We start from the raw sequence: 12435 nt of genomic DNA on the forward strand, positions 1-12435 counted from the left end.
ATTATATCTTATATACAAATTATGTCATGGATAATATTTATAATATTTTATTTTTAATTTGTACACTCTGAACATATGTACAAAATAATAAAATTATATCATTTTTTTTGCACTTTTTAATCTTATTTTATCTTATCAATATCCCACATAATCATAAACCAAATATTTATCCTTTTTCACCCATTAAATCATTAAGTAAAAATCTCTCTTGATGTTTCATCGAATACATGTTGAAATTTAAATAAAAATAAAAATATAAAAATTTAATTGAAGTAATAAAAAATAGGAATTTATTTATATTTATTTGAATAATTTTTGATTTTTTTAAGCATTATGTCATAAAAAAACAAAAATAAATTATTTCGAATTTCAATATATCTCTTATTTATAAGAGTCAAAGAAAGATTTGAGCTAAATCAAAGAAGCATGATTTCAACTGTATCTTTAATTTTAAGAGTAAATTTCACTTATATTTTTTTTATAATTTTCATATGACATCGGGTGATAATTTTTTTCTTAATTAGTACTCTTTAGATAATTTATTTTTCAAATAATATCATGCAGGAAACTTCTATTCCCACAACAGATCAAACTATTAATTTTATCTATTAAAATTATAAAAAATAAAAATAAACAAAATATATATTATTTAAATAAAATTAACAACTATCAAAATAAAAATTAACAGAATATTAAATGAGCTTAACTGCCATTACGCTGTAATTTGTACTTGTAAAAGTAAAAAATGGGGAAAAGAAAAGGGAAGGAATCAGGGTATATTAATGAGCCATAATGATCCAGCCCATGTATGCCACGTTCGTTTGACCACCCTGTGAGAGAACAGGGGCATAAAAATCTTTAACAGCTTGATTAGAAAGGCAAAGAAAACATCTTTCCCCTTTTTCAAGATTGAAACAGCACAGAATTGTCCTCCCTACGAGTGTTATAATCCATTGTGAATTCACTAGCTTGTAAAAAAATCTGGTCCCGCACCACCATGTTGGCAAGACCCAGAGGTTAGGTAGGCAATATAAAGGAGTGGTGAGTACCAAGTTCGGGAGTAATCGATGGAAGATCAGAAGGGTTCTGTCTGTTCGGAGCAAAGCACTGGTTCTGTCAGTTCGGTTTTAGCCGTGATCCAAGGCCAACATCGTCATAGTTCACATCGAAACGATCTCAATTTTGCTCAAACCCGTCTCAAATATCCCAGGTTTTCACCGATATTTGAGTATCGAAGTCCTCCTGTAGACCTTATCAGTACCTTGCCCGATTTCCTCATACAGGAAATCCTCTCTTTTTTACCCATCGAAGACGCCATCAAAACCAGCGTGTTATCTCGGAGATGGTATCCTCTTTGGACTCAAATACCGACCCTTTCCTTCAGTCACAGCAGCTTTTGTTTTAAGCTCGCTAAATTTGTTGAGGTTGTTAACAGAACGCTGCAGCGCTTCTCTGGCCATACGATCAAGAATTTCTCGATCAACTTCAAATTCACTGAGTCCTTGGCCTCTTACGTGGAGGAGTGGATTCTTTTTGCTATAAGTCACCATGTTGAGAAGCTCTGTCTGGTTTTTGATGGGGGGTTGGTTTATGCTCCGTTTGCTGAATCTACACCTTTCTGGTTGCCTCAGTTTCTGTACGTGAATTCATATTTGAAAGATTTAACTTTAAGACAATGTGTTGTCTCACCTGACGGCAATACTTCTTGGCCATCCCTTAAGGTTTTATCTATCAATTACTCGAGGTTGAATAATGAGGCAATTGAAAACATTTTGTCAGGTAGTCCGAATTTGCAAAACTTGAAATTGCATAACTGTGAAAGGATTAAACGAATCAGTTCTAGGAGTTTGGAAGTTCTTGTGGTGGATGGAATCTATGATCCTCATGAGAAAGAGGACTGCGTGACAGAGATTTCGTGTCCAAATCTTCAGTCATTGAGCCTATTGGGGTTCATGTACCGGAGAACGTATAGGTTGATGCATGTTTCGTCTTTGTCGAAAGCTAATCTGGGTTTTGTGATGACAATTGACAAAAAAGACAAGTATGATTACACAAAGCACCGATACATCTTGAGGGAACTGCTAGAAAAGCTTTGTCATGTTGAGGAATTGACCGTGGGGACTTGGTGCCTTCAGGCAGGTTCACTGACTCAGTATTCTCTGTCTATGTGCATGCTGTACATATTGGGTTGGTTGATCTATATCTTTCAAAATTGAAAGTGGAAGCACATTCTCAAATTCTTTCTTACTTTTCTCATTAATGGTTGATCAACTCATGATTCTAGGCATGTTGTTTTTCCAAGTTAAAGTGTTAAACGTAGTTGTGTTCTACTTTGTTATAGTACCCACTGCTAATAGTCTTTTTGTGTGACTGTGTCTCCTATTTTGTATAAGGTTTTATCAATATGGGAAATAAAGGGCATATCTTCCCCATTGTCCAAACGCAGTTGTTTGGTCCTGGACACAGAAATATGTGAGTGGGATCTTCCTGGGATTGTGAGTCTGCTTCAAAGTTCACCTTATCTGAAGAAACTGGTGCTAAATTTGTCTCCCTGTGACAACTCCAAGGTAAGATCATGGATTCTCCTTCTTTCAATACATTAGAAATGCTGGATATGAATAATGAGGTAATGATCTTCATTCAACAAACAAGTAGAATGCATATCAACTCCCACACTAACAAAGCTAAACCGAAGGCTTGGTTCAAGACAAAACAGAGCAATGAACTTCAAAGCATTCATGTGACCGTTTTCAACATTCAAAGAATAATATTTATCTAATTTTTGTGCTTGAAAAGACAGCAAATTATTGTCTTTCAAAATTAAAAGTAAGTGTTGTTACATAATAAACTCTCTTTTCATGTTCCAAGGAGGCAAAGACTATGAAATATGAACTGAAGGCCGTAAGACGAATATCGTTGGGCCTACTTATAAGACAAAAAGTAAGAGAAAAAGCCCACTGAAATTGGGTTTACAGCAGCAAGAGAGTACCACACATACAGAGATAGAACCGACTTTGTTCTCAGTAGATAATCTATGTTCTTCAGAATTCAGATTCTGAAACAAAATATACTGCCTTGATTGGAATTCTCTTATTGTTGTTGATACCTAATATGTACTTTTGTCTATTCTGTAGTTTGAGTTTGATCAGGAATTTTTCAACTCTTACGAATTGGATGGAGTAGCATTCCTGAGTTCAGCTAATTGGATTTTCAAGTCTTTCTTGCAAAGCCTAGAGGATATTGAGATTACAGGTTTCCAGCCAAGTTCTTCAGGGTCCAAACTTCTAGTAGAATTGATGCAATTTCTGCTCAAGGACGCAACAGAGCTAAAGAAGGTGGTTATCTATGAACAAAGTGGCGCTCTTTATCGATCCTGGAAATCTTCCTGGCCAGACAGGAATATGGGGAATTTTAAGAGAAACCAGATTATGATGATAATATCCAACAGCATCCCCGTACTGAAGTATTCCAGTGGCTAGTTCGTTCAAGAATTTCCGTTTTGCTTTTTCTAAATTACAATATCAGACTTCTGTCAAAGCTCTCTCTAGTTCTTCATATATATTGGTTTCTTTTCCTTAATTAAACATAGTTTTGGCTCAATTATTGGGCAAGAAGTTAGAAGTATCTCATTATTTATGCCGTATTTTGTGCTGGGGTAAAAACCATTTCCTGGAACATTGGAAACAAGAATGCAAGTGATGAACCTTACATACGAAAGCTGTCTGTAATCAGAGGGAATGCTTTCGACCTAAAACACAAGTAGTTCTTTCTAGTAATTGCTCAAAGAAACCAAAAGAGTGGAGAGTGTGATGCCAACAGGGATGAACGAAGAAGAGACATTCATTAAGAATCCAAACAAGGACTGCAAAATACAGAACGAGCCTGCCTTTGTAGTATTTGTCAAACAACGTGGCTATGGCATTTGCTTTAAGACATAAAGCTGACGTAAAAATGGAATATGTCTTAGCAGAAATCTCCAAGAGAAGCTCCAAATTCAATCAGGCCGGTGGTGGGTTCTGTGATTCTGTCATGATTTGTCTCATTTTTCCTGATTCTGAAACCAGAAACCATGTTCTTGAAAATTTTGGATTTTTTTTTCTTTTTAAGGGATAATAGTCATCAACATCAAGACTATTACAAAATTCGCTCTGACAAAAAGAATAAAATAAAGAATGGAGGAAGGGGCAAAAGGGGTAATAAAGTGGATTATGATAAATGCTTGTCGAAAGGCTAATGGTTCTCCCTAGCCGGACAGAAGAACCCAAAAAAAACAAAAAAAGAAAAATTCTTTGTCGATTTCTCACTCTCTGGGCACCACAAATTACCAGAGACGGTGGCTTGAATAAATTGAACTTACCATTCTCAACCAACTAACCCCACTTCTCTACTAGTTATAAGACGTGCTTCCTTCCCTTTCAGAGATATTATATTCGTGATTAATGTTTGATCACTAAAACATCGATGGCCAATCCTTTAAAGAAGTTGGTTTCATGTGTCGTCCTTGATTTGGATGGTACGCTTCTCAACACTGGTAAGCTTTTGCTTTACAGTTACTATGATTTTTTTTTTAAATTTGCTTTTTACTGCAAGGAACATGTTATTGGTTGATAGCTATTTTTCTTTGTTTTCTTTTGTAATACATCTCCAGATTACCTACGTTTGGTCTGAATTCTGTGAAATAAAAGAAAAATAAAGTTTTGGGTACTCTGATTATGGACCCAATACTTCAAAAACATTTGAGATTATTGCTTTCTTGAAGTTATGCAACTATCTGCTTCTCATTCGTTTCGGGTTCTAGAGTTTGGTTTTTTTTTTTTGAAAGTTTAGAGTTTAATTTATATAGTGATGATTTGTTTTCAATCTCGTGACAGATGGTGTAGTAGGCGAGGTTTTGAAAGGTTTTTTGGGTAAGTATGGGAAACAATGGGATGGAAGAGAAGCTCAAAGAATAATAGGAAAAACACCATTGGAAGCTGCTGCAGCTATTGTTGAAGAATATGGGCTTCCTTGTGGAAAAGATGAATTTCTCGCGGGACTCCATCCTATATTCTCTGCTCGGTGAGTCAGGTTTTATGTGCTCGCTGTTAGATGTTGATGTAACCGGAACTAGCGCAATATTAAGGCTCTTATTTATAATCTTTGTAGGTTATGCAACATTAAACCTCTTCCAGGTGCCAATCGGCTACTTAAACATTTGAGTGGTCATGGCGTGCCTATGGCTTTAGCTTCAAACTCTCCAAGAGGAAACATAGAATCCAAAATTTCTTATCACCAAGGTTGTTTTCATAGGAACTTCTAGCAACCCTCCAAGATATTATTAGAGCTGTCTGTTCATCATTTCCCTTTGCAGGTTGGAAGGACTACTTCTCCGTCGTTGTTGGTGGTGATGAAGTGACCGCAGGGAAGCCAAATCCTGAAATGTGAGTTGCATTATGATCTTGTGTTAGATGTATTTTCTGTAATATTAAAATAAAAATTCTAACTTTGTTGGTTTTACCTTATCAAATTCTAACACTCTTGGTTTTCCTATTAAAGATTCTTGGAAGCAGCTAAAAGGCTAAACACCGAACCTTCAAGTTGCCTAGTCATTGAAGATTCTATGTAAGCGACCTCCACTTTTATATAAGTATTCTGGCTAATATGCTTTCCCATTTGATGATGCACGATTAGTTACATTTTCCTTTTAGGAATAAATAAAGTTCATTTATTCCTAAATATTCTCTGGTGGACTGATTTAGCTCTTGGGAATATATAGCCTGATGCCTAGAAACCATTTCTTTTTATGTAGTAATTATTCTTTGAAGCAATTCATCTGGACACTTGCGTAAGTATCATATATTCACAATAGCAGCTGGTATTTTTGCTGATGTTGTCAGTATTTCTTTCTTAAGAGAAAATTGTAGCTCTAATTAATTGAAATGGTGGACATCATAAAAAGAAAAGGAACTCTGGCTACCTCATAACGCTACTGAATTTTATGCTGTAGTAGTGCTGTTAGCAGAGCATTTGAGCACAACCTTCAGTATGCCTGAGTACTATGTGGTCTTGTAATGTTTTAGATACTTTGTTTTTCTAACTAATTAGCACATACATTGTTTAGATGAATAGCCATAAGCATAGAACATAGATTTTATCTCTAATACTTTGTTTTTCAGGCCAGGTGTTACAGCTGGTAAGGCTGCTGGAATTGAAGTGGTTGCTGTGCCATCTGTTCCAAAACAAGCTCATCTTTACACCTCGGCAGATGAAGTGATCAATTCTCTGCTTGATTTGCAACCTGAAAAGTGGGGCCTACCTTCATTTCAAGATTGTAAACCTCTGAGCCTCTATCTTCATCTTATATCCTGTTTAGTAACTTTTACTCTGTAAACAATCTTCATAAGAATATTTTTGTGATTGCAGGGGTAGAGGGAACTTTGCCAATAGAACCCTGGTATATTGGTGGTCCTGTCATTAAGGGATTTGGTCGTGGGTCAAAAGTACTTGGAATCCCTACAGGTAAGCTGTTCTGGTTTGTTAAGCGAGTATGCATTTGTACATTACTTGGCCTTTGAGTAGTTTTCAAAGGAAATCAAAGTTAGAGATCTCCCTGTAACTCACAGATCCTAAACACTTAAAGAGTCTTTGAGCTACCTTGCTTTGATGTGACATCAAGATGTTTGAAGTTGTTCAGATTCATTTTTCATTTCCTCCTCTGTTATTCTTCATATTCTGCTCTCTTTTTATCCTTTTCTTGTTTCCAGCCAATTTGTCAACAGAAGGCCATTCAAGTCTCCTTTCAGAACATCCTTCAGGGGTATATTTTGGTTGGGCTGGATTATCTACAAGAGGTGTTTATAAAATGGTCATGAGTATCGGTTGGAACCCGTATTTCAACAATGCTGAAAAGACTGTAGTGAGTGCAATATTAACTTGGATGATAAACTGCACAAGTCTTTTCTTCTACTCTTTTATTCCTAAATTTAATTCATGCTGCAGGAGCCATGGTTGCTTCATGAATTTAATGAAGATTTCTATGGTGAGGAATTGCATCTTGTCATAGTTGGCTATATTCGACCTGAGGTAATGGTTAGCATGCTTAATTTTCCAGTTCGTTTTCCTGGCCATACTACTACGCATCGTTCTAACAAGCTTTACATGCAATAGGTTAATTTCCCATCCCTTGAAAGCCTGATAGCAAAGATTCAAGAGGACAGAAAGATTGCAGAGACTGCCCTTGATCTTCCCTTGTACTCAATACACAAGGACGACCCATATCTAAAAAGTTCTTAGCATAGGGAATGCAATCATTCATGATTTACTGGATTTTCATAACTTCCTTTGGTGACAAATGCACCTATTGGGAAGGACACTATTGTTTCCTTATTTCGATCAAATAGGTCAGTCCCAATAAACACAATTGGCATGAAGCAATGCCCAGTAAGGCAGAACGATTGATAAAGATCATGTATTTCCTTTTTTATTTTTTTCAATTACTATATACTTGTATTGGGAAACAATGAAGAAATGCAATTGTTTTTGGATTCAATCTTTATGAGACTAAGCAACATACATCAAGGTGTTAATTTCTTATATCATCTGGCATAGTAGCATGAAAATGCCATTTCCTCAAATTAATATAGGCATAAATGCTTAAAAGGCTCTTGAAGTTTTTATTATTTTCAATTAAATCTCTATACTATTTTGAACAACAAAGAAAGTGTTGGGCCAACCAATGCAATTACACTAAACTACAGGGGTTTCCTTCAAACTTTTGTCAAACATCTTAGGGACGATGTCTTCCTTCCTTCATTTCTGCGAATAAAACACTCCTATAAGCTCCCCTTTCTCAAAGCTTAATTTTTGGCGGCAAAATGGGAGAAGAGGAACGACAAGAAGAGAATCAGCAATCCAACTCCCAAATCGAGCTGACAGAAACCTCAGAATCTACGAACCAACAAGGACACGAGTGGCCGCTTAAGATTAAGTTCGATGTTCCTCCGTACAGAACCTATCACTTCCATAAGCAGTTCAGAACCGGTCCGAACCCTAACAATTTTCTCAAAGGCGTCAAATGGTATTTTTTATTGCCCCTTTTGCCCCTGCTACCATTTTCTTTTTACTTTCTTTTAGTTTTGAATTTTCCGGGTTTGGTCTTTGTAGGTCTCCTGATGGCTCGTGTTTTCTCACCAGTTCTGAGGATAACACTCTTCGCCTTTTCTCCTTGTAATTCTTTTCTTCTTGTTCATTTTTTATAATATATTTCTAGTATATTTTCATTTTTTTAATAAAAAAATTGTTATTAGGCCGGATAATGGTAGCAGTGATCATGTTACGGCTTGTTCTTCAGCCTCTGAAGAAGGTAAGGAATAGCATTTTTGCAAATTAATATCTGAGAATGAGAATTCAACGTGGCTCTTTTGAGAGTTTAATTTGTGGTTTTACTTGTAATGTACAGATTCCTATAAGGCAGAACTTGTTGTAAGTGAAGGGGAGTCTGTGTATGATTTCTGTTGGTATCCATACATGTCAGCTTCAGGTGCTTTGGCAGTTCTTTTATTATGTTATTAGGATTGGACTTTGATTTGCGGTTAAAACTTATTCCTATGTGACCGTCAAACAGATCCAGTTACCTGTGTGTTTGCTACTACTACTCGTGACCATCCAATTCATCTTTGGGATGCTACTTCTGGCCTGGTAATCATCCGTTTTGCTCACATATTTACATCTTTTGAATAAGAAATAATTTTATTATTATATCCTTTGATAAAACTTGATGATCTCATTGCATGTGCAAGAAGCAGGCCAGGTTGATTAAAACCTTTTGCATCGATTGCATAGATTTTGGGTGGTCATTTTGCTTTGTGTTTTTTTTTTTTAATGTAGAATCTATTTTCTTTTTCACTATATTTGGTGTCGTAACTTTTACAGCTACGCTGCACATATCGAGCTTATGATGCTGTGGATGAAATAACTGCTGCCTTTTCAGTTTCATTTAATCCTGCAGGGACTAAGTAAGCAAAACAGTGAAATTGTCATAATTTGCTTGATGTAATTTTTTGTTGTGTCAAGTGTTTATGTTATGAGGTTGAAAATTTTCCTTGAGTTTTTGAAAAAAAAGAATCAATTCCGAAACCTATATTGCTAACCATGGACCATGTTTATAGCTTTTGCCATATTGTTTATGAAAATCTATTATTATGTTGTTACTTTGGGGGGATTCCTATATATACTCTCCCAAGAACTTTACTTGTTGCATAGGCATTTTCACTGGGTTCCACTGATGGACCCAACAACATTCTTATTGCTTTCTCTAATTCTTCTTTATACTTGTAGGGTATTTGCTGGGTACAACAAATATGTTAGAGTGTTTGATGTACATCGTCCTGGTAGAGATTTTGCACAGTATTCAACACTACAAGGAAACAAAGAAGGTCAAACAGGTAATTTTCTGAACTGAGCTTGTTGATGTTCCTAGTGAAACTAAAGCAAAAGCATTATTGTCCTGATCTTACTTACTCATTGCAGGTATTATATCAGCAATTGCTTTTTGTCCTGCTCACACTGGAATGCTAGCTACAGGATCTTACAGCCAGACTACTGCAATCTATAGGGAAGACAATATGGAGCTCTTATATGTTTTGCATGGCCAAGAAGGTGGTGTAACGCAAGTAAGTGAGCATTTATTGTCATTCACTTGGTTTTATTTATGATATCAACAAGGAAAGGCAAAGTGTTTTCATTGTTTTTCACCTTTCATTCAGGTGCAATTCTCAAAAGATGGAAATTATCTATATACTGGAGCTCGGAAGGTAACATACTGTACATATTCCTCATTCCATTTACAACCAATGAGACAAAAGACAAAGATGTTTGCCCTTTTCTGGTTCTTGGTTCTTGAAAAATAGAATCATTTCTGAATGTTGATGTCAATGATGGCTCACTGGATCCCAGAGATGTTTATACCAGCTCAAGTTTATTGTTAATTCAGTAAAATTCATGTTTAGATCAATGCCAATAAAAGGTGGTTGTCTCTCAAAATCAGCCTAAAATTCTAAACTCTAGTTCAATCCTTTTACCTAGATTTAACCCACCAAAACTTTAAATGGAATCTTTTGCTAGGCCATTTTCAAAATATCCCCCTAATGAATAATTATAGCAGCGTTTGGTATAATTTGTTGTGGTACCTGTGGATTGGTAACTACACACCAATACCTCTGTCTGCATTTTATGAATTAATCTTAATCTTTCTTTCCCTATAGGTTTTTACTGAGGAAAGTTGTTACTGGTGTAATCAATGCATGCATTTTATTTTATTCATAAAAGTTAACAGTGTCTTTTATCAAATTTATTTAGGATCCTTATATTATGTGCTGGGACATAAGAAAAGCTGTTGAAGTTGTGTACAAGTAAGTAATTTAATCTTATGGACGGTACTGCAGTAGTTTCTTCCTTTAAGAGGACAATAAAACAAGAAGGAAAATTGTATATGCATTCAGGAAAAGAAATTCATTTTGAGCAATCTGAGTACCCCAGAAAATAAATCTTTATCACAGGTACACATACGATTTCAATGCCATTGTCATGATAAAATTCCCAATGATCTTCTTTGTACCTTGTTTTTAGGTTATACAGATCATCTGAAGATACCAACCAACGAATAGCTTTTGATATTGAGTCATCTGGTCGACATCTTGGTACAGGTGGTCAGGTAATTTTCTTTGTTCTTCTATCTCTATTTGATCGAGTGCAATCAATAATTAAGTGTTTCCTAATTTCTCTGAAATTTATTTTTAGGATGGTCTTGTTCATATTTATGATTTACAAACTGGGCAGTGGGTATCAGGCTTTCAAGTTGCAGCTGGTTAGACATACTACATTATTTTAGGAAGAATCAGATTCGTTTTTGCTTATCTTGAGCATGGTCTGTTTCTTACCAGTTTTCTATCTAATCCGCAGACACTGTTAATGGTTTCTCTTTCCACCCATTCCTGCCAATGGCTACCACTTCATCAGGCCACCGAAGATTTCAAATGCCTGAGGATGACAATGAGGATTTGCATTTGAGAGGTACTTCCAGTCACATCAATGATCAAACTTTCTCTTTCCTTTGGGATGCCTTATGGCCAGTTCTTCCTGTCGGTCTTATGTTATCTTATTCTGGTTTTACCTTTTCGCAAATACTTGAGTATCATGACGAAAAATTGTAATGGTGTTTTTAGACATAAATGCTATCCGTCAATGATTTCATTCTCTATTGCATGTAGGTGACGAAAATTGTGCTTCTGTGTGGAGTTTCTCTTACGATTTTACTGCTGGAGAACAATGTTGAACATGGGTCATTTTCGCAGTCCATGGGCTTGGACACCATCCCCCATCGTGTAACTATGTGATTTCCATTCTTCAGTGTCATTTTCCTTTTCTTTGTACCTTCATCACGTTTATTACAAACAACTAAAACAGTTAGTTTCAGCAAAATCTTTTCTTTTCCCTTCATCAAGTGATGGTTTTAGCTTTCAGAATTGCTAATTTGCTATTAACAAAATGCTAGTCTAGCAATCTGTCTCTCTCTTCCCACTGGACATGACATACGCCATAACATAGCACGATGTTGTCCCAAAGCTGTTGGAGATTCGCAATCAGTATAGAAGAGTAAGATCTCTTATATAAATTGATACCCTGGTGGACAAGAAAAGATATTGTGATCCTCTGCCTCTTGAAGCTTTTGGCTTATAATGTGAGAATAACGGGACGATGAACCTGCTGGTTCAAATAAACTTGTCTCAATGCCTTGACTATATTCCTCTTGCATTCTTTGCTATACAACACTGCTAATGCAAAAATGTGGGTGAATTTGGAAGTGAATCCCCAAACCGGGCATTGCCCCATGTTTGTCATCTTATAATGGCATTATCAGATTTCATACCACCTTCAGCATGAGATCATAGGGTAAGGGAACGGGGTTGCTCAATTTTGAACCCAAGCTGATGTTTCCGAATGGTCTAATTATCATCAATTTTTTTAGTGAAAGGATTATTTAAAAAATAAGAGAATTTTAATTTGATATTTGAATTTTATAATTTCGTCTATGCATGTGACGTGTACACAATACGTTAATATAGTATATTATAATTAATTTGATTTGGTGATTATAATCAAATAAAAGCACTAGATAACGCGGTTTTGACATAGTTTGTAAAATGAATATGTCAAACGTGCACATGTTTTATAAATAGTCCTCACTTATTCTTGTAAACGTAAATTTTTTTACACAAGTCAAAACTCTTTTCATTTCTTTTTCTAAAGTGTCGACTTTTTTCTTATACAAGTCAAAACTCTTCTCATATTTTTTTCTAAAATCTAGATCCTTCGCTATTTATCTCTTAATTTACAATCATTTCTTGACACCATGCTTTTCACTTTCGTGCCAAAATTACTTCTCTTGGGTTTAGAGAA

The 12435-nt window shown here is 35.6% G+C and overlaps 3 protein-coding genes across 3 annotated transcripts; all 3 read left to right on the forward strand.

Moving 5' to 3' along the window:
• The first annotated feature begins 833 nt into the window (after positions 1-833).
• LOC18596951 (putative F-box protein At1g49610) lies at positions 834-3614 on the forward strand. Its single transcript, XM_007025728.3, has 3 exons — positions 834-2135; positions 2394-2567; positions 3135-3614. The coding sequence occupies exons 1-3, from the start codon at positions 1068-1070 to the stop codon at positions 3477-3479; spliced, it is 1587 nt and encodes a 528-aa protein (XP_007025790.1). The 5' UTR covers positions 834-1067; the 3' UTR covers positions 3480-3614.
• Positions 3615-3767: 153 nt separating this feature from the next.
• On the forward strand, positions 3768-7528 carry FMN/FHY (riboflavin kinase/FMN hydrolase). The gene is made up of 10 exons (XM_007025729.3): positions 3768-4531; positions 4872-5058; positions 5146-5276; positions 5351-5420; positions 5536-5601; positions 6156-6310; positions 6403-6498; positions 6744-6895; positions 6979-7062; positions 7147-7528. The coding sequence occupies exons 1-10, from the start codon at positions 4462-4464 to the stop codon at positions 7270-7272; spliced, it is 1137 nt and encodes a 378-aa protein (XP_007025791.3). The 5' UTR covers positions 3768-4461; the 3' UTR covers positions 7273-7528.
• Positions 7529-7763: 235 nt separating this feature from the next.
• LOC18596953 (Transducin/WD40 repeat-like superfamily protein) lies at positions 7764-11475 on the forward strand. Its single transcript, XM_007025730.3, has 14 exons — positions 7764-8056; positions 8143-8205; positions 8286-8341; positions 8438-8518; positions 8603-8676; positions 8911-8993; positions 9316-9422; positions 9508-9650; positions 9744-9791; positions 10336-10388; positions 10606-10690; positions 10777-10843; positions 10939-11049; positions 11247-11475. The coding sequence occupies exons 1-14, from the start codon at positions 7854-7856 to the stop codon at positions 11309-11311; spliced, it is 1239 nt and encodes a 412-aa protein (XP_007025792.3). The 5' UTR covers positions 7764-7853; the 3' UTR covers positions 11312-11475.
• The last annotated feature ends 960 nt before the right edge of the window (positions 11476-12435 follow it).

The sequence above is a fragment of the Theobroma cacao genome, chromosome 6 (genome assembly GCF_053813885.1).
Source record: "Theobroma cacao isolate CCN51 chromosome 6, ASM5381388v1, whole genome shotgun sequence".
NCBI lineage: Eukaryota > Viridiplantae > Streptophyta > Magnoliopsida > Malvales > Malvaceae > Theobroma > Theobroma cacao.